The sequence below is a fragment of the Coregonus lavaretus genome (genome assembly GCF_964263955.1).
Source record: "Coregonus lavaretus genome assembly, chromosome: 17".
Lineage (NCBI taxonomy): Eukaryota > Metazoa > Chordata > Actinopteri > Salmoniformes > Salmonidae > Coregonus > Coregonus lavaretus.
Genome location: NC_140004.1, coordinates 44210350 through 44235566, shown reverse-complemented (window position 1 = coordinate 44235566; position 25217 = coordinate 44210350). Strand labels below are relative to the sequence as shown.

At 43.4% G+C, this 25217-nt stretch overlaps 1 protein-coding gene and 1 long non-coding RNA gene across 2 annotated transcripts in view; one reads left to right on the top strand and one right to left on the bottom strand.

Annotated features, from left to right (window-relative positions):
• The window catches only part of LOC311144912, a 173706-nt gene that overhangs the window by 120701 nt on the left and 27788 nt on the right, over nucleotides 1–25217 (bottom strand). The window lies entirely within an intron of this gene.
• On the top strand, nucleotides 14620–15808 carry LOC311144861 (perforin-1-like). The gene is made up of 3 exons (XM_084181015.1): nucleotides 14620–14702; nucleotides 14941–15141; nucleotides 15394–15808. Exons 2-3 carry the CDS (start codon nucleotides 14983–14985, stop codon nucleotides 15652–15654), a joined length of 420 nt encoding a protein of 139 aa, XP_084037141.1. The 5' UTR covers nucleotides 14620–14702; nucleotides 14941–14982; the 3' UTR covers nucleotides 15655–15808.

Here is a 25217-nt window from a genome sequence, read left to right as displayed (position 1 = left end):
GTCTTTGAAAGACTTGAATTGTCAGGCCACGCCCTCAGTAACAGAGCTGTTTACAGATAGGATGGGTGGACAGCAGCGCCCCTCGCTGTGCTGTGCTTACACAACTGCCATCTAAAACTGCCATTATCCACCCCCTTCACCTCTCCTCAGCCCCACCTAAAACCCTAAACCCCCCCCCCCCCCCCCCCCCCCCCCCAGCACTAACCTACTGCACACTGCAATGTCAGAAGCAACTATTAACCTGTCTTTAATGTAGGCTAACCCCCAAATTCCCAACCCTAATCTACCTCCCATCTGTTGGACCTGGAATGTCTTCCATGTAGATACAGGTTGTTGGAATGTCTTCCATGTAGATACAGGTTGTTGGAATGTCTTTCATGTAGATATAGGTTGATGGAATGTCATCCATGTAGATATAGGTTGTTGGAATGTCTTTCATGTAGATACAGGTTGATGGAATGTCATCCATGTAGATATAGGTTGATGGAATGTCTTTCATGTAGATACAGGTTGTTGGAATGTCTTCCATGTAGATATAGGTTGTTGGAATGTCTTTCATGTAGATACAGGTTGATGGAATGTCATCCATGTAGATATAGGTTGTTGGAATGTCATCCATGTAGATATAGGGTGTTGGAATGTCTTTCATGTAGATACAGGTTGTTGGAATGTCTTTCATGTAGATACAGTTTGTTGGGAAAGTCTCAACCATTTTGTCTTTGAAAGACTTGAATTGTCAGGCCACGCCCTCCCACCCCTCATTCCATTACAGCTGCGCCAGTGTAGGTTTGGACAATGAGTTTCTCTATGAAGTTAAACTCAGACATCTCAAAATTCATAAAGTCAAACACAGACTGCGCATCTCGCCCACTTGACACATCAAAGTAGCCCAATAAACTTTCCTGAATAAAGCCATGATCATCCACAAGTTATCCCAATGCCTCGTACCATTTTATAAAGCCCCCGCGGTCTGCAGAATAAGCTCATATTAAACCACATGTGGTCCATTCCCAGTGGTATCCAGCACCAATACGAACACAGGCTGTATCCCAAATAGCACCCTATTCCCTATTTAGTGCACTACTATGGGCCCTGGTCAAAAGTAATGTACTATAAAGAGAATAGGATGCCATTTGGGATTCCTGCCAACAGAAAACAAAACAAGCTAAAAGCCAATCTGACGTTTAAACCTACATAAACAGAAAATACACTCATAAACAGTCAACATCAGGCAATCAAGTAAGAAATGGCTGACCAGAAGACAAAATCATCTTACCCCACGACACAAGATAAAGAAACCAGAAACGAAAAGAAAGGGCTGTCTTCCAACAGCTGCTTAACTGGCCAGTCTTACCTCAACCAATCAATGATCAACTCAGTAATATCAATGTCCTGTTCATCAGATATGTGTATCCCAGGGTAGGCTACATTATTTTTCTCCACATAACATCACAGGCAAGCTGGTCAGAGTTCCGCACAACTCCTCCCTAACTAACAATGACTACAGAGCCATATGGTATATAGACATACAGATAAAGTATCTCTATACTGTACATGACTTTGGGACTAATGATCGGTTCATAAACATGATTAAGCTTAGAACATATTGTCGTTAGATAATTAAGTGATAATGCCCGAGAAGCCGGTGTTTGGAGGATATATTGGCACGGGTGTTGTTTGGCCCGAGACGAAGTCGATGGCCGGCAAACCGTGTAAATATAATCTCCAAATACCGGCTTTGAGGGCATTATCACTTAATTATCTAACGACAATATGGTCTAAGCTTAATAATGATGTCAGCTGATTCATGTCCAGACTCCCGACACGTTCATTACTATGGTACAGCTGGAGGTCGAATTTGAATATTGAAACAATGTTGCAAATGTCGGAGAGACAGACAGCAAGGTTTATACAAATCTCTGATGTTGAAAACTAAATGTTAGTCTAAAAGAAATGTGAGATAATGTCTAGATGCTTTTATAGTGGAGATCAAGTTTATAAATTGCCTGGCTGGGCTGATGAGACAGTGGAATGCGCAGTCAGATGGAACAGAGTAAATAGACATTTTAACGTCCTAGATTTAGCCGGTGGTAACTTCTGGAATAGACACCGGCTGGAATGCGCTTTTAACCAATCAGCATTCATTTATTTATTGGGCTGTGTCTGAAAACGTTACTAGCTGTCAAATCCTTGCTTCCTCCGTCCTTGTTTCCTCAGTTCTACTCAAAGCGCATTGGAGGAGAGGAGAGGATCCAAGGTCCCTCCCATGGTCCGCTTCCTCCAATGAGCTTTGAGAGGAATTGTGAAAACAAGGAAGCAATGATTTGACAGCTAGCAACGTTTTCCTCACTCATTTGGCTGTGAAACTAGCCCTCAAAGTGTTAATTCAAAAGCATGGCCTTCATTTCATCAGAATGAGAGGGAAATAATACCTGTAGGTGTTGCTGTTGTTTGGCAACGCAGACTGTTATCTCATTGGTTGAGGCATCACTGAGAACAAGCCACCTGTGGAGTGCCATTGCATTTCTGTGTGGGGAGGAATGGAGGCGATGCCTTTTTGTGGGGGGGGGGGGGGGGGGGGGGGGTCTTTATAAAAAGTGAGAGGGCATATGAAAAACCGTCAGTGGTTGGTTCCCCTGAGACAGACAGACAGATAGACGCTCGTCTCCAGACTCTACAGAACACAGGTATTATGACCTTCCAGGAGTCATGTAACAAGGGTTCACTTTATAATGTTTTATATTTGAAAATGGACTTGTCTTTTTCATTTGTTTGTCTTTATCTCCTCTGTGTTAGTGTTTTCATTCTTCCTGCTCTGTGACCTGCTCTTAGGGAAACAACTGACATATTTATATTATCTCCTTTATCTCTATCTCTCCCCCTCCCCTCTCTCTCTCTCTCTCTCTCTCTCTCTCTCTCTCTCTCTCTCTCTCTCTCTCTCCTAGTTGTCTTCCCTCCACGGATCAAGCCCTATCTAACTGAGAGCCATGTCCTCCTCCTCTCTTCTGTGCTGCCTGCTGGTGGTGTGTGTTCTGACTGTGGTCCAGATCTATGCAGCAGAGGAACGTAAGGTTCTCAAGGTCTTCAACCTCCGTGCCAGCGACCTGAACAGCGGCTTGTTCCAGACCCCTGATGCCTACGTCAAGGTAAATCTCTCCTCACCTGAGTCACCTGTTGACCATGATAGATGATGTGTGGTGATCTGTCAGTTGCCAAATGTCTGGGTGATACACATTGGTGGTGGATGAGATCCCCCTCTCCCCTTTACAATATGAATATAAACATATATACACATATATATATATATATATATATATATATATATATATATATATATATATATATATATATATATATATACAGTGGGGGAAAAAAGTATTTAGTCCGCCACCAATTGTGCAAGTTCTCCCACTTAAAAAGATGAGAGAGGCCTGTAATTTTCATCATAGGTACATGTCAACTATGACAGACAAATTGAGGAAAAAAAATCCAGAAAATCACATTGTAGGATTTTTTATGAATTTATTTGCAAATGATGGTGGAAAATAAGTATTTGGTCACCTACAAACAAGCAAGATTTCTGGCTCTCACAGACCGGTAACTTCATTTTTAAGAGGATCCTGTGTCCTCCAATCGTTACCTGTATTAATGGCACCTGTTTGAACTTGTTATCAGTATAAAAGACACCTGTCCACAACCTCAAACAGTCACACTCCAAACTCCACTATGGCCAAGACGAAAGAGCTGTCAAAGGACACCAGAAACTAAATTGTAGACCTGCACCAGGCTGGGAAGACGGAATCTGCAATAGCAGCTTGGTTTGAAGAAATCAACTGTGGGAGCAATTATTAGGAAATGGAAGACATACAAGACCACTGATAATCTCCCTCGATCTGGGGCTCCACGCAAGATCTCACTCACAAAATGATCACAAGAACGGTGAGCAAAAATCCCAGAACCACACGGGGGGACCTAGTGAATGACCTGCAGAGAGCTGGGACCAAAGTAACAAAGCCTACCATCAGTAACACACTACGCCGCCAGGGACTCAAATCATGCAGTGCCAGACGTGTTCCCCTGCTTAAGCCAGTACATGTCCAGGCCCATCTGAAGTTTGCTAGAGTGCATTTGGATGATCCAAAAGAGGATTGGGAGAATGTCATATGGTCAGATGAAACCAAAATATAACTTTTTGGTAAAAACTAAACTCGTCGTGTTTGGAGGACAAAGAATGCTGAGTTGCATCCAAAGAACACCATACCTACTGTGAAGCATGGGGGTGGAAACATCATGCTTTGGGACTGTTTTTCTGCAAAGGGACCAGGACGACTGATCCGTGTAAAGGAAAGAATGAATGGGGCCATGTATCGTGAGATTTTGAGTGAAAACCTCCTTCCATCAGCAAGGGCATTGAAGATGAAACGTGGCTGGGTCTTTCAGCATGACAATGATCCCAAACACACCGCCCGGGCAACGAAGGAGTGGCTTCGTAAGAAGCATTTCAAGGTCCTGGAGTGGCCTAGCCAGTCTCCAGATCTCAACCCCATAGAAAATCATTGGAGGGAGTTGAAAGTCCGTGTTGCCCAGCGACAGCCCCAAAACATCACTGCTCTAGAGGAGATCTGCATGGAGGAATGGGCCATAATACCAGCAACAGTGTGTGAAAACCTTGTGAAGACTTACAGAAAACGTTTGACCTGTGTCATTGCCAACAAAGGGTATATAACAAAGTATTGAGAAACTTTCGCTATTGACCAAATACTTATTTTCCACCATAATTTGCAAATAAATTCATAACAAAATCCTACAATGTGATTTTCTGAACTTTTTTCCTCATTTTGTCTGTCATAGTTGACGTGTACCTATGATGAAAATTACAGGCCTCTCTCATCTTTTTAAGTGGGAGAACTTGCAGAATTGGTGGCTGACTAAATACTTTTTTCCCCCACTGTATATATATATATATATATATATATATATATATATATATATATATATATATATATATATATTTATTTATTTATTTATCATGACGGTGATGTTTATGATGATGATTAACATTATCATTATCATCATTATCATCATCAATATTACAATTCAGGTGTTTATGGGCTCCGGCTACGGTGGGAAGACAGAGGTAAAGAACGACAACACTGACCCCTGGTGGAAGGAGGACTTCAACTTCTTCAACGCCCGTGAGAACGACCCCCTGAGGCTGGAGGTGTACGACTCCGACGTGGTCTTCGACGACCTGCTGGGGACCTGTGAGCGCTCCATCAAGAACGGAACTTGGCAGCATAGCTGCTCCATCAAGAGGGGAGGGATCCTATCCTACTCCTACACCCTAGAGCCTCTACAGTAGACCCTGTACTACTCCTACACCTTAGAGCCTCTACAGTAGACCCTGTACTACTCCTACACCCTAGAGCCTCTAAAGTAGACCCTGTACTACTCCTACACCCTAGAGCCTCTACAGTAGACCCTGTACTACTCCTACACCCTAGAGCCTCTACAGTAGACCCTGTACTATTCCTACATCCTAGAGCCCCTACAGTAGACCCTGTACTATTCCTACATCCTAGAGCCTCTACAGTAGACCCTGTACTACTCCTACACCCTAGAGCCTCTACAGTAGACCCTGTACTACTCCTACACCCTAGAGCCTCTACAGTAGACCCTGTACTACTCCTACACCCTAGAGCCTCTACAGTAGACCCTGTACTACTCCTACACCCTAGAGCCTCTACTATAGACCCTGTACTACTCCTACACCCTAGAGCCTCTACAGTAGACCCTGTACTACTCCACCTGAGAGCACCAAGCCTAGACCAAAGCCTCTTATCCACAACAACCTGTCAAAACTCTGACCTCACTCTAATTCCAAACACCCTCTACACCAGTGTTTCCCAATCCTGGTCCTGGGGACCTGGGGGGTGCACATAGTTATTTTTTCCCCTAGCACTAACACACCTGATTCAACTAAAGGCTTGATGATGAGTTGATTAGTTAAATCTAGTGTTTTAGTGTAGTGATAGTGCAAAAACTAAAACGTGCTCCCCTTTGGGTCCCCAGACACAGCTCTAAACTGTGTTCTGAATCACAACAGACTAATATACCTAGTCCCCCCCCCCCCCACTCTGATCTCATGGTCCTCCCTTTAGACATCAATAAAACAACTGCATTTCAGTATAATGGTCTCAGTTTGGTTCTTTTTTTTTTATCACCATGAAGTGTTTAGGTTTTCTCCTAATATTTGCCATCAGAGTGAGCTTCAGTATTATGTGTAGGTGTTATCAAAAAATAAAAAAGTAACCAACAACAGAAAAAAACTATAACAAATATACTGTAGCTGCAGGCAGCGATGACCCAGGGTCCTTTTGGCCTTTCTACTGTCTTATAAAACCCTTAGTTTATAAGTCATTTATTATTTTATAAGTCATTTATTAGTTTATAAGTCATTTATTATTTTATAAGTCATTTATTATTTTATAAGTCATTTATTAGTTTATAAGTCATTTATTATTTTATAAGTCATTTATTTGTTTTTGTCGTGTGTCTGTAAATAGCCTGTAAATACCCTGTTTTTTTGTATTTTTCGTACATATTTCCCTATCAGACTTTTCATCCTTCTACAAAATATACTTTCCTGCAACCCGCCTCACTCAATGTGGAACGGATTCTATTATTGACTTACCTTTTATATAGATATAGAATCTCCAGTTGAAACTAGCTAGCCAGCTAACTAGCTACTTGCTATTAGCCACAGTTAGCGGTATTTCACCCAGAACATTGGATTTTTTTTTCTGCGGGATTCATTTAATCACTGGATATGAATCACTGGATATTCAGCCAGTCTGCACAGCGCGTTATCGACCCAGAACATATCAGTTTTTCTGCCGGAATCACTGAATCACTGGACCTTTAACTCCGGATTCATCGCTACCAGCTAGCTTCAACTAAATGGACGCTGTGGTCTGGCTAATCATCCTGAGCTAGGCCCATCTCCCGGCTATCTACCTCTCTGTCAACCGGACGGGACCACCTAGTGGTGACACGGAGCCCCGCCGATCCTACACGACTGGTCTGCCGACGAAATCGTCTGATGTGGTTACGACGATGTCGACCACGAAGATTCCATCTGCTAGCCCCGGCCCGCTAGCACACGCTAGCCGTGGCCTCTTACCTGCTAGAGCTTTAGCAGCCTCCGAACTATCCTATTGCTGTTCACCGGACCTTATGATAACTCAGCTATACAGCTGATGTCTGCTGGACTGTTCCTTTTTACGGCACTACATCCTGTTTATGTTTAGCCTCAGCCCAAACATGGTTAGCTTATTGTTGTTTCGGTTATTTCTAATTGTACTATTTCACTGTAGATCCCCCAGCCCAGCTAAACCTGCCTTAGATAGCTCCTTTGTCCCACCCCCCATACACGCAGAGACCGACTCAATTGATGCCTCTAGTGATACTATCTCTTTCATTGTTACCCAACGCTTAGGTTTACCCCCACTTTACTCATATCCTTCCATATCCTTGTCTGTACATAATGCCCTGAATCTTTTCTACAACACCCGGAAATCTGCCCCCTTTATTCTATGTACCCAACGCACTAGAAGACCAGTTCTTAAAGCCTTTAGCCGTATCCTTATTCTAGTCCTCCTCTGTTCCTCTGGTGATGTAGAGGCTAACCCAGGCCCTGCAGCCCTCAGTATCACTCCTACTCCCCAGGCGCTATCATTTGCTGACTTCTGTAATCGCAAAAGTCTTGGTTTCTTGCACGTTAACATCAGAAGTCTACTTCCTAAGTTTGAGTTATTCACTGCGTTAGCACACTCCGCCAACCCTGATGTTCTAGCAGTGTCTGAATCCTGGCTCAGGAAGGCCACCAAAAATTCTGAAATTTCCATCCCCAACTATAACATTTTCCGTCTAGATAGAACTGCCAAAGGGGGTGGAGTTGCAATCTACTGTAGAGATAGCCTGCAGAGCTCTATCATACTATCCAGGTCTGTGCCCAAACAGTTTGAGCTCCTACTTCTAAAAATCCACCTTTCCAGAAATAAGTCTCTCACTGTTGCCGCTTGCTACAGACCCCCCTCAGCCCCCAGATGTGCCCTGGACACCATATGTGAATTGATTGCCCCCATTTATCCTCAGAGTTCGTACTGCTTGGTGACCTAAATTGGGATATGCTTAATACCCCGGCCATCCTACAATCCAAACTAGATGCCCTCAACCTCACGCAAATTATCAACGAACGTACCAGGTACAACCCTAAATCCGTAAACATGGGTACCCTCATAGATATCATCCTGACAAACATACCCTCTAAATACACCTCAGCTGTCTTCAACCAGGATCTCAGCGATCACTGCCTTATTGCCTGCGTCCGTAACGGGTCTGCGGTCAAACGACCACCCCTCATGACTGTCAAACGCTCCCTAAAACACTTTAGCGAGCAGGCCTTCCTAATTGACCTGGCCCAGGTATCCTGGATGGATATAGATCTCATTCCGTCAGTAGAGGATGCCTGGTTGTTCCTTAAAAGTAATTTCCTCTCAATCTTAAATAAACATGCCCCATTCAAAAAATACAGAACTAAGAACCGATATAGCCCCTGGTTCTCCTCAGACTTGACTGCCCTTGACCAGCACAAAAACATCCTGTGGCGTACTGCATTAGCATCAAATAGCCCCCGCGATATGCAACTTTTCAGGGAAGTTAGGAACCAATATACACAAGCAGTCAGGAAAGCAAAGGCAAACTTTTTCAAACAGAAATGTGCATCCTGTAGCACTAACTCCAAAAAGTTTTGGGACACTGTAAAGTCCATGGAGAATAAGAGCACTTCCTCCCAGTTGCCCACTGCACTGAGGCTAGGAAACACTATCACCACCGATAAATCTACAATAATCGTTGAATTTCAACAAGCATTTTGCTACAGCTGGCCATGCTTTCCATCTGGCTACCACTATCCCGGCCACCAACTCTGCACCCTCCGCTGAAACTTGCCCATGCCCCCCCCGCTTCTCCTTCACACAAATTCAGACAGCTGACGTTTTGAAAGAGCTGCAAAATCTGGACCCCTACAAATCAGCTGGGCTAGACAATCTGGACCCTTTCTTTCTAAAACTAGCCGCCGAAATTGTCGCAACCCCTATTACTAGTCTGTTCAACCTCTCTTTCATAACGTCTGAGATCCCCAGAGATTGGAAAGCTGCCGCGGTCATCCCCCTCTTCAAAGGGGGTGACACTCTAGATCCAAACTGCTACAGACCTATATCCATCCTGCCCTGCCTTTCAAAAGTATTTGAAAACCAAGTTAACAAACAGATCACCGACCATTTCGAATACCACCGTACCTTCTCCGCTATGCAATCCGGTTTCCGAGCTGGTCATGGGTGCACTTCAGCCACGCTCAAGGTCTTAAACGATATTATAACCGCAATTGATAATAGACAGTACTGTGCAGCCGTCTTCATCGACCTGGCCAAGGCTTTCGACTCTGTCAACCACCGCATTCTTATTGGCAGACTAAATAGCCTTGGTTTCTCAAATGACTGCCTCGCCTGGTTCACCAACTACTTCTCAGATAGAGTTCAGTGTGTCAAATCGGAGGGCCTGTTGTCTGGACCTATGGCAGTCTCTATGGGGGTGCCACAGGGTTCAATTCTTGGGCCGACACTTTTCTCCGTGTTTATCAATGATGTCGCTCTTGCTGCTGGTGACTCTCAGATCCACCTCTACGCAGACGACACCATTTTGTATACATCTGGCCCTTCATTGGACACTGTGTTAACAAACCTCCAAACGAGCTTCAATGCCATACAACACTTCTTCAGTAGCCTCCAACAGCTCTTAAACACTAGTAAAACTAAATGCATGCTTTTCAATCGAACGCTGCTGGCACCCGCCCACCCGACTAGAATCACCACTCTTGACGGGTCTGACCTAGAGTATATGGACAACTACAAATACCTAGGTGTCTGGTTAGACTGTAAACTCTCCTTCCAGACTCACATAAAGAATCTCCAATCCAAAGTTAAATCTAGAATCAGCTTCCTATTTCGCAACAAAGCCTCCTTCACTCATGCTGCCAAACAGGCCCTCGTAAAACGGACTATTCTACCGATCCTTGACTTCGGCGATGCCATTTACAAAATAGCCTCCAATACTCTACTCAGCAAATTGGATGTAGTCTATTACAGTGCTATCCGTTTTGTCTCCAAAGCCCCATACGCTACCCACCACTGTGACCTGTACGCTCTTGTTGGCTGGTCCTCACTACATGTTCGTCGTCAAACCCACTGGCTCCAGGCCATCTATAAATCACCGCTAGGCAAATCCCCGCCTTATCTTAGCTCATTGGTCACCATAGCAGCACCCACCCGTAGTCTGCGCTCCAGCAGGTATATCTCACTGGTCATTCCCAAAGCCAACACCTCCTTTGGCCGCCATTCCTTCCAGTTCTCTGCTGCCAATGACTGGAACGAATTGCAAAAATCTCTGAAGCTGGAGACTCTTATCTCCCTCACTAACTTTAAGCATCAGTTGTCAGAGCACCTTACCGATCACTGCACCTGTACACAGCCCATCTGAAATTAGCCCACCCAACTACCTCATCCCTATATTGTTATTTATTTTGCTCTTTTGCACCCCAGTATCTCTATTTGCACATAATCTCTTGCACATCTATCATTCCAGTGTTAATACTATTGTAATTATTTTGCACTATAGCCTATTTATTGCCTTACCTCCATAACTTGCTACATATGCACACACTGTATATATATTTTCTGTTGTATTTTTGACTTTATGTTTTTTACCCCATATGTAACTCTGTGTTGTTTTTATCGCACTGCTTTGCTTTATCTTGGCCAGGTCGCAGTTGTAAATGAGAACTTGTTCTCAACTGGCTTACCTGGTTAAATAAAGGTTAAAAAAATAAAAAAATAAAAAATAAAAATTAGTTTATAAGTCATTTATTAGTTTATAAGTCATTTATTATTTTACAAGTCATTTATTAGTTTACAAGTCATTTATTATTTTATAAGTCATTTATTAGTTTATAAGTCATTTATTATTTTACAAGTCATTTATTATTTTATAAGTCATTTATTATTTTATAAGTCATTTATTATTTTATAAGTCATTTATTAGTTTATAAGTCATTTATTAGTTTATAAGTCATTTATTATTTTATAAGTCATTTATTAGTTTATAAGTCATTTATTAGTTTATAAGTCATTTATTATTTTACAAGTCATTTATTATTTTATAAGTCATTTATTAGTTTATAAGTCATTTATTATTTTACAAGTCATTTATTAGTTTATAAGTCATTTATTATTTTACAAGTCATTTATTATTTTATAAGTCATTTATTATTTTATAAGTCATTTATTATTTTATAAGTAATTTGTTATTTTGTAAGTCATCACATTTTGTTTAGGCACAACAACAACAATCCCACACTGTCAAGGGATGCCTATCTGAAAGCAGCAGTGGCAGGATTCGAACCCGGGCCAACCCGGGCCAACCCCGGCTAACCCGGGCCAACATGGGCCAACCCGGGCCAACATGGGTCTTACTAGATGAGCGCCTCAGGCAAGTCTGAGGCTAAAACACCATGGAAGAGCACGCATGCATGAATTGCAGACTATACTTCCTATATTGCCATTTTATGAATAATTTTCATTTGGGCTCAGTTGTGACCTCCTGGCCTACTTTGTAATTGTTGTACAAAGTTTTGTGAAAATGTGAAAAGTGCACTCGGGCTGCCATTGGTCAGTTTGTTTTACCAGCAAAGGACACTAATATAGTGTTTGAAAACCATGGAAGAAGACACATGTATGTATGAACGGCAGAATATATGCCTCCTATATTTCCTTCACAGGAATGTTTGCATTTGGGCTCAGCTCCTGGCATACTATGTAATTGTTTTACCATGTTTGGTGACAATTCTCGACCATTTTGTATTTGAAAGACTTGAGGTGTCAGGCCACACCCTCACTCAAGTTCATTGGCTCACAGCGGCCATGACATTTAATATCAACTTATTGAACATATTAAGATCCTGGTCTATAGATGCCGAACATTTCGTTTCGCGGAAATCGGTTCAGCAGGCCAAAATGCCGGATGATCCATCATAGTGAGGTCATCGATCCTAGAGGTAAATACTATGTCAATATTATACCAAGTTTTGTGAAAAGTCTCAACCATTTTGTCTTTGAAAGACTTGAATTGTCAGGCCACGCCCTCAGTAACAGAGCTGTTTACAGATAGGATGGGTGGACAGCAGCGCCCCTCGCTGTGCTGTGCTTACACAACTGCCATCTAAAACTGCCATTATCCACCCCCTTCACCTCTCCTCAGCCCCACCTAAAACCCTAACCCCCCCCCCCCCCCCCCCCCCCAGCACTAACCTACTGCACACTGCAATGTCAGAAGCAACTATTAACCTGTCTTTAATGTAGGCTAACCCCCAAATTCCCAACCCTAATCTACCTCCCATCTGTTGGACCTGGAATGTCTTCCATGTAGATACAGGTTGATGGAATGTCTTCCATGTAGATACAGGTTGTTGGAATGTCTTCCATGTAGATACAGGCTGTTGGAATGTCTTTCATGTAGATACAGGTTGATGGAATGTCATCCATGTAGATATAGGTTGTTGGAATGTCATCCATGTAGATACAGTTTGTTGGGTAAGTCTCAACCATTTTGTCTTTGAAAGACTTGAATTGTCAGGCCACGCCCTCCCACCCCTCATTCCATTACAGCTGCGCCAGTGTAGGTTTGGACAATGAGTTTCTCTATGAAGTTAAACTCAGACATCTCAAAATTCATAAAGTCAAACACAGACTGCGCATCTCGCCCACTTGACACATCAAAGTAGCCCAATAAACTTTCCTGAATAAAGCCATGATCATCCACAAGTTATCCCAATGCCTCGTACTATTTTATAAAGCCCCCGCGGTCTGCAGAATAAGCTCATATTAAACCACATGTGGTCCATTCCCAGTGGTATCCAGCACCAATACGAACCCAGGCTGTATCCCAAATAGCACCCTATTCCCTATTTAGTGCACTACTATGGGCCCTGGTCAAAAGTAATGTACTATAAAGAGAATAGGATGCCATTTGGGATTCCTGCCAACAGAAAACAAAACAAGCTAAAAGCCAATCTGATGTTTAAACCTACATAAACAGAAAATACACTCATAAACAGTCAACATCAGGCAATCAAGTAAGAAATGGCTGACCAGAAGACAAAATCATCTTACCCCACGACACAAGATAAAGAAACCAGAAACGAAAAGAAAGGGCTGTCTTCCAACAGCTGCTTAACTGGCCAGTCTTACCTCAACCAATCAATGATCAACTCAGTAATATCAATGTCCTGTTCATCAGATATGTGTATCCCAGGGTAGGCTACATTATTTTTCTCCACATAACATCACAGGCAAGCTGGTCAGAGTTCCGCACAACTCCTCCCTAACTAACAATGACTACAGAGCCATATGGTATATAGACATACAGATAAAGTATCTCTATACTGTACATGACTTTGGGACTAATGATCGGTTCATAAACATGATTAAGCTTAGAACATATTGTCGTTAGACAATTAAGTGATAATGCCCGAGAAGCCGGTGTTTGGAGGATATTTTGGCACGGGTGATGTTTGGCCCGAGACGAAGTCGATGGCCGGCAAACCGTGTAAATATATTCTCCAAATACCGGCTTTGAGGGCATTATCACTTAATTATCTAACGACAATATGGTCTAAGCTTAATAATGATGTCAGCTGATTCATGTCCAGACTCCCGACACGTTCATTACTATGGTACAGCTGGAGGTCGAATTTGAATATTGAAACAATGTTGCAAATGTCGGAGAGACAGACAGCAAGGTTTATACAAATCTCTGATGTTGAAAACTAAATGTTAGTCTAAAAGAAATGTGAGATAATGTCTAGATGCTTTTATAGTGGAGATCAAGTTTATAAATTGCCTGGCTGGGCTGATGAGACAGTGGATTGTGCAGTCAGATGGAACAGAGTAAATAGACATTTTAACGTCCTAGATTTAGCCGGTGGTAACTTCTGGAATAGACACCGGCTGGAATGCGCTTTTAACCAATCAGCATTCATTTATTTATTGGGCTGTGTCTGAAAACGTTACTAGCTGTCAAATCCTTGCTTCCTCCGTCCTTGTTTCCTCAGTTCTACTCAAAGCGCATTGGAGGAGAGGAGAGGATCCAAGGTCCCTCCCATGGTCCGCTTCCTCCAATGAGCTTTGAGAGGAATTGTGAAAACAAGGAAGCAATGATTTGACAGCTAGCAACGTTTTCCTCCCTCATTTGGCTGTGAAACTAGCCCTCAAAGTGTTAATTCAAAAGCCTGGCCTTCATTTCATCAGAATCAGAGGGAAATAATACCTGTAGGTGTTGCTGTTGTTTGGCAACGCAGACTGTTATCTCATTGGTTGAGGCATCACTGAGAACAAGCCACCTGTGGAGTGCCAATGCATTTCTGTGTGGGGAGGAATGGAGGCGATGCCTTTTTGTGGGGGGGGGGGGGGGGGGGGGGGGGGGTGTCTTTATAAAAAGTGAGAGGGCATATGAAAAACCGTCAGTGGTTGGTTCCCCTGAGACAGACAGACAGATAGACGCTCGTCTCCAGACTCTACAGAACACAGGTATTATGACCTTCCAGGAGTCATGTAACAAGGGTTCACTTTATAATGTTTTATATTTGAAAATGGACTTGTCTTTTTCATTTGTTTGTCTTTCTCTCCTCTGTGTTAGTGTTTTCATTCTTCCTGCTCTGTGACCTGCTCTTAGGGAAACAACTGACATATTTATATTATCTCCTTTGTCTCTATCTCTCCCCCTCCCCCCTCTCTCTCTCTCTCTCTCTCTCTCTCTCTCTCCTAGTTGTCTTCCCTCCACGGATCAAGCCCTATCTAACTGAGAGCCATGTCCTCCTCCTCTCTTCTGTGCTGCCTGCTGGTGGTGTGTGTTCTGACTGTGGTCCAGATCTATGCAGCAGAGGAACGTAAGGTTCTCAAGGTCTTCAACCTCCGTGCCAGCGACCTGAACAGCGGCTTGTTCCAGACCCCTGATGCCTACGTCAAGGTAAATCTCTCCTCACCTGAGTCACCTGTCGACCATGATAGATGATGTGTGGTGATCTGTCAGGTGCCAAATGTCTGGGTGATACACATTGGTGGTGGATGAGATCCCCCTCTCCCCTTTACAATATGAATATATATATATATATATATATATATATATATATATATATATATATTTATCATGACGGTGATGTTTATGATGATGATTAACATTATCATTATCATCATTATCATCATCAATATTATAATTCAGGTGTTTATGGGCTCCGGCTACGGTGGGAAGACAGAGGTAAAGAACGACAACACTGACCCCTGGTGGAAGGAGGACTTCAACTTCTTCAACGCCCGTGAGAACGACCCCCTGAGGCTGGAGGTGTACGACTCCGACGTGGTCTTCGACAACCTGCTGGGGACCTGTGAGCGCTCCATCAAGAACGGAACTTGGCAGCATCAATGTTTCCTGAAGAAAGGAGGGTCCCTGTCCTACTCCTACACCCTAGAGCCTCTACAGTAGACCCTGTACTACTCCTACACCCTAGAGCCTCTACAGTAGACCCTGTACTACTCCTACACCATAGAGCCCCTACAGTAGACCCTGTACTACTCCTACACCCTAGAGCCTCTATAGTATACCCTGTACTACTCCTACACCCTAGAGCCTCTACAGTAGACCCTGTACTACTCCTACACCCTTGAGCCTCTAAAGTAGACCCTGTAATACTCCTACACCCTAGAGCCTCTACAGTAGTCCCTGTACTACTCATACACCCTAGAGCCCCTACAGTAGACCCTGTACTACTCCTACACCCTAGAGCCTCTATACTAGACCCTGTACTACTCCTACACCCTAGATTCTCTATAGTAGACCCTGTACTACTCCTACACCCTAGAGCCTCTAAAGTAAACCCTGTACTACTCCTACACCCTAGAGCCTCTAAAGTAGACCCTGTACTACTCCTACACCCTAGAGCCTCTACAGTAGACCCTGTACTACTCCTACACCCTAGAGCCCCTACAGTAGACCCTGTACTACTCCTACACCCTAGAGCCTCTATACTAGACCCTGTACTACTCCTACACACTAGAGCCTCTATACTAGACCCTGTACTACTCCTACACCCTAGAGCCTCTATAGTAGACCCTGTACTACTCCTACACCTTAGAGCCTCTAACAGTAGACCCTATAATACTCCTACACCCCAATGCCTCTACAGTAGACCCTGTACTACTCCTACACCCTAGAGCCTCTATAGTAGACCCTGTACTACTCCTACACCCTAGAGCCTCTAAAGTAGACCCTGTACTACTCCTACACCCTAGAGCCCCTACAGTAGAACCTGTACTACTCCACCTGAGAGCCCCAAGCCTAGACCAAAGCCTCTCCTCTTATCCACAACAACCTGTCAAAACTCTGACCTCACTCTAATTCCAAACACCCTCTACACCAGTGTTTCCCAATCCTGGCCCTGGGGACCTGGGGGGTGCACATAGTTATTTTTTCCCCTACTACTAACACACCTGACTCAACTAAAGGCTTGTTGATGAGTTGATTAGTTAAATCTAGTGTTTTAGTGTAGTGATAGGGCAAAAACTAAAAATGTGCTCCCCCTTTGGGTCCCCAGACACAGCTCTAAACTGTATTCTGAATCACAACAGACTAATATACCTAGACCCCCCCCCCCCCCCCCCCCCCCCACTCTGATCTCATGGTCCTCCCTTTAGACATCAATAAAACAACTGCATTTCAGTATAATGGTCTCAGTTTGGTTCTTTTTTTTTATCACCCTGAAGTGTTTAGGTTTTCTCCTAATATTTGTCAGTGACCCTTACAAAAAAGTCCCACAGGACTCCTGCAGGAATTTGTGCCTCTGTGAAGGAATTGTGCAGGTGACTTGCAGGAATCCCACAGTACTAATGCAATCCTGCAGGACAAAATTATATTATATTGTTGTTGTATACAGTATACAGTATATTTTCCAAATACTCAAAATACGTTATACATACAAAACATATTACATTTTAGTCGACGCTCTTATCCAGAGCGACTTACAGTTAGTGAATAAATTGTTTATTTTATACTGGCCCCCAATGGGAATCGAACCCACAACCCTGGCGTTGCAAACACCATGCTCTATCAACTGAGCTACATCCCTGCCGGCCATTCCCTCCCCTACCCTGGGCCAATTGTGCGCCGCCCATGAGTCTCCCGGTCGCGGCCGGCTGCGACAGAGCCTGGATTTGAACCAGGATCTCTAGTGGCACAGTTAGCACTGCGATGCAGTGCCTTAGACCACTGCGCCACTCTGGAGCTCGCATATGAATGGGAGTGTGATGTCTGGGACAGTGGAGGATCTGGGTCGCTGCGTAGTTCAGCTCCCTCGCCATCAGAGTGAGCTTCAGTATTATGTGTAGGTGTTATCAAAAAATAAAAAAGTATCCAACAACATCAAAAACTATAACAAATATACTGTAGCTGCAGGCAGCGATGACCCAGGGTCCTTTTGGCCTTTCTACTGTCTTATAACACCCTTAGTTTATAAGTCATTTATTATTTTATAAGTCATTTATTATTTTATAAGTCATTTATATTTTATAAGTCATTTGTTATTTTATAAGTCATTTATTATTTTATAAGTCATTTATTATTTTATAAGTCATTTATTATTTTATAAGTCATTTATCATTTTATAAGTCATTTATATTTTATAAGTAATTTGTTATTTTATAAGTCATTTATTATTTTATAAGTCATTTATTATTTTATAAGTAATTTATTATTTTATAAGTCATTTGTTATTTTATAAGTAGATACAGGTAGTTGGAATGTCTTTCATGTAGATACAGTTTGTTGGAATGTCTTTCATGTAGATACAGGTTGTTGGAATGTCTTCCATGTAGATACAGTTTGTTGGAATGTCTTTCATGTAGATACAGGTTGTTGGAATGTCTTCCATGTAGATACAGGTTGTTGGGATGTCTGAGAGTTTTATTAACTGCACATTGTTGGAGACTGTCTTTAAGTATTCCTGAAGCAGTAGCCCATGTGTCTCTCCTTTGCTGTATAGTTAGTTGTTTAATGGGGTCAGTGAATGCATACCAAACGTCACAGCTATGACCCATGTCTATAAAACTCCTTATCAGCGCCACTGACCCTTCGTTTCTGACAACTGCTTGGTTGACCCATTTTGATAGTGTGGTATTAGAGTTTGCATGAATGTGATTGCCATGCACCATTGCACTTAGAGGAAATGGGCTGGTCATTCACTAAGCCTGATTCTCCATGGAGAGCAGCCTCCCTTGGTGTTGGCATTCTCACACTTGGGTATCCAAGGAAAATCTCATTATTTTTAATTACACATGTTGTTGTTAGCTTAAATCCTCTCAGCATTCTTTCTACAAAGCTTTTACCTTGCTGGTTGGAACCAATGGCATTAAGTGACTGACAAGCCTCGGTACATGTTGGTAAAGGCAGAACATCTCAACAATCTGTTTTGGTACAACTCAAGTGGAAGAGTTTCAGCAAGTACCCATTGTGGCGCTCAAATATGAAGACACTTTGACACCATAAAGGACTCATAAAGGACCCATAAAGGACCCCAATTTCTCACTGATGAAGTAGCGTGTCAAAGTTTGTGGACTTTGAAAGAAACATGACAGTTCCCATGCAATGTTTGAAAACGACCAACAAATATCTTGAGGAGCATCTCAGCTTCATCAATGCCATGATAGCATGACAAAGATGATAGCATTTTTTCAGGAGACAGCAGCTTCCTTGTACAAGGAGCAGTACGTGCTCTATAAACTGCCGAGGTAGAATTCCTTCTAAGCAAGGAAGACTGTAAAACAAGAGGAAGTGTCGGAACTCTGAGGCTTTCCAGAATTTGATTGAACATATTGAGCATGGAGGTCCTGTGACGTGCACTGGTGGTTTTATGGCAAGCAGCTTCTTGTCGATTTGTTCTGTCTCTTCCCATGTACCAGGACTTAAGGTGATACTTAGACTCAAACCACAGTGTGGTTATTTTGCCCGACATATGCCAAGTAAAGTGCCGTGCATTTAATCAAATGCAAACCCGGCAATCTATGTTGAAAACAGTCAAGGAGATGGGCCCATCACACCATGTATGCCTTTCCCTGACTCAACCACCAAGGCCACCAAGGCTCTGCGGTGTTCGGTGTCTGGTTCACTCTCAACAGTAGAATATTACGAAATGCTCTGAGACCAGGTTGACATTCCATGTGAGTGAAAGGTTCAGCCAATCAGGGCCATTAAGGGGGTCTATTGACTTGTACACGGCACCATCATAAATGTCATTCTTACTATCTGGGCAGCTCTTTGACCTGGTATACTTTTAATCTAATGTAAAATGTGGGGTCTAATAACCTTTCCTCTAGTTTATTTTGGGATTGACAATGTCATGAACACTGATCCACTTTTGACAAGAGATGCCATATCCCAAGGGATGCACCGACACGATGAGCAGCGATCTGGAAGTTCATTGCCCAAAAGAAACTGGCATGTCGGGCATCTACACTGCATTTCAAAACTGGCATTACAATCAAAGGAATTTGTAAAGACTCTCGGGTACGCCGTTGGTCCCCTCTGGACATTGGAGATTTATAATGACGAGAAAATGACTGAGAGCCAACTTGGTGTTTGCGTGTCTTAGACCATAGCAGATTATGGAGAGCAAAGACTCATCTTCAGTGATTTTGGCCTTTGGGTAGATTTTGCGCTGGCCCTCTCTTCCCAGTCCTCCAATTTGATTGCGTTCATCTATGATGTCCCTGTCCATCTGTGTTGTATCTACCTTCATTGTCCCCCTGTTATCACAAGAACCATACCAAGTCAGAAGAAGAAAGGCTTACAAACGCTTGTTTCTAAGTATATAAATATGTATTAGAGAGCATCTGGTCAGCGCGGCGGTGGCACAGGAATCCTCATCTCTCCAAATTGGACATTCTCTCTTTTTCCCCTGACCCATCTGTCTATCTCCTCATTTGAATTCCATGCTGTCACAGTCACAAGCTTAACATCCTTGTCATTTATCGCCCTCCAGGTTCCCTTGGAGAGTTCATCAATGAGCTTGACGCCTTGATAAGTTCCTTTCCTGAGGATGGCTCACCCCTCACAGTTCTGGGTGACTTTAACCTCACTACGTCTGCCTTTGACTCATTTCTCTCTGCCTCCTTCTTTCCACTCCTTTCCTCTTTTGACCTCACCCTCTCACCGTCCCCCCCTACTCACAAGGCAGGCAATACGGTTGACCTCATCTTTACTAGATGCTGTTCTTCTACTAATCTCACTGCAACTCCCCTCCAAGTCTCCGACCACTACTTTGTATCCTTTTCTCTCTCGCTCTCCTCCAACACTACTCACTCTGCCACTACTCAGATGGTAATGTGCCGTCGCAACCTTCGCTCTCTCTCTCCTGCTACTCTCTCCTCTTCCATCCTATCATCTCTTCCCTCTGCTAAATCCTTCTCCCTCCAATCTCCTGATTCTGCCTCCTCAACCCTCCTCTCCTCCCTTTCTGCATCTTTTGACTCTCTATGTCCCCTATCCTCCCGGCCGGCTCGGTCCTCCCCTCCTGCTCTGTGGCTTGACGACTCATTGCGAGCTCACAGAAGAGGGCTCCAGGCAGCCGAGCGGAAATGGAGGAAAACTAGACTCCCTGCGGACCTGTCATCTTTTCACTCCCTCCTCTCTACATTCTCATCCTCTGTTTCCGCTGCTAAAGCCACTTTCTACCACTCCAATTTTCAAGCCTCTGCCTCTAACCCTAGGAAGCTCTTTGCCACATTCTCCTCCCTGCTGAATCCTCCTCCTCCTCCCCCTCCCTCCTCCCTCTCTGTGGATGACTTCGTCAACCATTTTGAAAAGAAGGTTGACGACATCCGATCCTCATTTATTAAGTCAAATGACACCGCTGGTCCTGCTCACACTGCCCTACCCTATGCTTTGACTTCTTTCTCCCCTCTCTCTCCAGATGAAATCTTGCGACTTGTGACGGCCGGCCGCCCAACAACCTGCCCGTTTTACCCTATCCCCTCCTCTCTTCTCCAGACCATTTCCGGAGACCTTCTCCCTTACCTCACCTCGCTCATCAACTCATCCTTGACCGCTGGCCATGTCCCTTTTGTCTTCAAGAGAGCGAGAGTTGCACCCCTCCTCAAAAAACCAACACTCGATCCCTCCGAAGTCAACAACTACAGACCAGTATCCCTTCTTTCTTTTCTCTCCAAAACTCTTGAGCGTGACGTCTCTAGCCAACTCTCCTGCTATCTCTCTCAGAATGACCTTCTTGATCCAAACCAGTCAGGTTTCAAGATTGGTCATTCAACTGAGACTGCTCTTCTCTGTGTCACGGAGGCTCTCCGCACTGCTAAAGCTAACTCTCTCTCCTCTGCTCTTATCCTTCTAGACCTATCCGCTGCCTTTGATACTGTGAACCATCAGATCCTCCTCTCCACCCTCTCCGAGTTGGGCATCTCCGGCGCTGCTCACTCTTGGATTGCGTCCTACCTGACAGGTCGCTCCTACCAGGTGGCGTGGCGAGAATCTGTCTCCGCACCACATGCTCTCACCACTGGTGTCCCCCAGGGCTCAGTTCTAGGCCCTCTCCTATTCTCTCTATACACCAAGTCACTTGGCTCTGTCATATCTTCACATGGTCTCTCCTATCATTGCTACGCAGACGACACACAATTAATTTTTCCTCCCTGGGAAGGACTGCCCGCTCCATGATCTCGACATCCACTTTCTGCCAACGCCGCCAATGGTCAAGGGAAGCCAGTTTGGATTTGGCTTCAAACCAATCACATCACATCACATCAAGCCAAAGGTCATTTGACAGAAAAAAACTTGAATTGTTGATCTCGTTGTGTTGTTGTCTTGCGGTGGCTAGCTAGCTAAAATGAGCCCTTTTCTAAATTAGCCATGGATGGAGATACGGATTTGGACTTATGATTATAATGGCGATATTGATCCAAGCATAAATTCATACATTGTGCCTCTGGCCTGAGAGGATGGACTTTCAATATGTAGCTAGATGTAGTAGGCTAATGTTAACTAGCTGGCTAATCGTTTCCCATGAAAGGAAGTTAGGCTAGCGAGCAAGTATTTTGGCCAGGTAGCCAAGGACAACAAAAACTAAAAGCGTGTACTGTATGACAGAGTCACAGACCGTTTCGGCAACATGAAAGAGGAGGATGGCATTGGTGTTTCTCTACAAGTATGGGGAGTCAACAAGTTTTTTCTACTTAAGCACACACACGCACACACACACACATTTGTACCATGATATTTAGCTTACATTGATTGGACTAAATTGTTTTCGGAATCTTTTAGTTGTCACTGTATTAAACTAAGCATACTATTCTTTTTTATTTTCTTTAACTAGGCAAGTCAGTTAAGAACAAATTCTTATTTACAATGACGGCCTACATCGGCCAAACCCGGACGACTCTGTTTGGTGATGAAATGTTGAAGTTTCTTTGTGACTTGCGGTAACTCTCCAGTGTTCTAAATCAATAGTTGTTTAGTAGTCCGAAAATGTCAGAAACACTAACTTGCTTGACTGTGCTGTAGGTCACGTAACTGTTTGTTACATGCAATATGCTTTGTGGACTTTACCGGACAGTGGTTGCTCTCCGGTTTTGTGATGAAACAAAGGTGTGGTTGAATTTATTCTGCCACTGTGTCTTCTTATTGTCTCGGCCTTTAGGCCTATATATCACAGTGTCAAGGCATATGAACTAACAGGTTATAGTGCAAACAACGCAATTATCACAACACAAAGTTATTTTACCCATGCACCGCTGCTGCTGCCCTGTCCCAGAAACGTTTAGGAAGGAGTTTAGTGGGATAGGCAGTAAATTAATTATTTAAGCAATAAGGCCAGAGGGGGTTGTGTATATTGCCAATATACTATGGCTAAGAGCTGTTCTTATGCATGACGCAACGGGGAATGCCTGGATACAGCCCTTAGCCGTGGTATATTGGCAATATACCACAAACCCCTAAGGTGCCTTATTGCTATTATAAACTGGTTACCAACTTAATTAGAACAGTAAAAATAAATGTTTTGTCATACCCTTGGTATAAGGTCTGTTATAAACTGGGTGGTTCGAGACCTGAATTCTGATTGGCTGACAGCTGTGGTATATCAGACTGCATACCACGGGTATGACAAAAATGTATTTTTTACTGCTCTACTTAAGTTGGTAACCAGCATAGCGGGAAGATGTTTGGGGGTGGGGGTACTGCCGGAAAAATATTTTTGCCCGTGCTACAGATCCGCTAATACAGCACTATCAAAGGCCCAGTGCACTACTTCAGTAAAAAATAAAGCACCCTCAGCACCCCTACTTCCCACGGCTATGGTAACCAGTTTATAATAGCAGGAAGGCACCTCGGGGTTTGTGGTATATGGCCAATATTCCACGGCTAAGGGCTGTATCCAGGCACTCCGCGTTGCGTCGTGCTTAAGAACAGCCCTCAGCCGTGGTATATTGGCCATATACCACACCCCCTCGGGCCTTACTGCTTAAATATACCACAGCTGTTGGCCAATCAGCATTCAGGTCTCGAACGATCCAGTTATAATTGTAAATAAATGACCCATGTAAACGTAAAATTAAATATTATAATCCATCACATCTACTGCACTGTACCACCATCATTGTCCAGCAGGAGTCACGCGAGCCTTTCTCGCTCTCTGAAAACAGTTGACGCTACATGAGCTCACGGGTTACTCCACGCCGCTCTATTAGTGCCATGCGACTGTTACTGGTGATTCGAAGCAGCCTGAAGCACAGCAGCATCAGCGAAATGTCAGTTAAAATGTAAAGTAAGTAAATAATTACTAACTATGCTACCAGTATAAAACATTTAATTGCTTGTTTTTTTTGTGTGTGTTTTGTGTGTGTTTTTTTATTTGTTTTTTTTTATCATCAACTAGCTAACAGTATAATTTAGCTAGCTAATGCAACTACCTTAACTTGTGGCTAGCTAGCATGTTAGCTAGCTAGCAGCTAAGTTAGCTTTTATGCATAGCTATGAGCTAGGTAATGTTAACTTAGCCAGCTATGCTATATTCACATCAAATCAAATCAAATCACATTTTATTGGTTACATACACATACAGTGCCTTCGGAAAGTATTCAGACCCCTTGACCTTTTCCACATTTTGTTACGTTACAGCCTTATTCTAAAATTGATTAAATAAAACATTTTCCTCAGAAATCTACACACAATACCCCATAATGACAAAGCGAAAACAGGTTTTTAGAATTCTTTGCAAGTGTATAAAAAATAAAAAACAGAAATACCTTATTTACATAAGTATTCATACCCTTTGCTATGAGACTCAAAATTGAGCTCAGGTGCATCCTGTTTCCATTGATCATACTTGAGATGTTTCTACAACTTGATTGGAGTCCACCTGTGGTAAATTCAATTGATTAGAAAATATTTGGAAAGGCACACACCTGTCTATATAAGGTCCCACAGTTGACAGTGCATGTCAGAGCAAAAAACAAGCCATGAGGTCGAACGAATTGTCCATAGAGCTCCAAGAAAGGACTGTGTCGAGGCACAGATCTGGGGAAGTGTACCAAAACATTTCTGCAGCATTGAAGGTCCCCAATAACACAGTGGCCTCCATCATTCTTAAATGGAAGAAGTTTGGAACCACCAAGACGCTTCCTAGAGCTGGCAGCTCCCGGCCAAACTGAGCAATCGGGGGAGAAGGGCCTTGGTCAGGGAGGTGACCAAGAACCCGATGGTCAATCTGACAGAGCTCTAGAGTTCCTCTGTGGAGATGGGAGAACCTTCCTCTGCAGCGCTCCACCAATCAGGCCTTTATGGTAGAGTGGCCAGACGGAAGCCACTCCTCAGTAAAAGGCACATGAATGCCTGCTTGGACCAAAAGGCACCTAAAGACTCTCAGACCATGAGAAACACGATTCTTTAGTCTGATGAAACCAAGATTGAACTCTTTGGCCTGAATGCCAAGCATCACTTCTGGAGGAAACCTGGCACCATCCCTACGGTGAAGCATGGTGGTGGCAGCA

Bases quoted from the DNA above. Each gene is read 5' to 3' on its own strand.
- LOC311144861 (XM_084181015.1), top strand. From the start codon at position 14,983: ATGTCCTCCTCCTCTCTTCTGTGCTGCCTGCTGGTGGTGTGTGTTCTG. The intron at 15,142-15,393 runs GTAAATCTCTCC...ATTATAATTCAG, and splicing joins CCCCTGATGCCTACGTCAAG to GTGTTTATGGGCTCCGGCTA.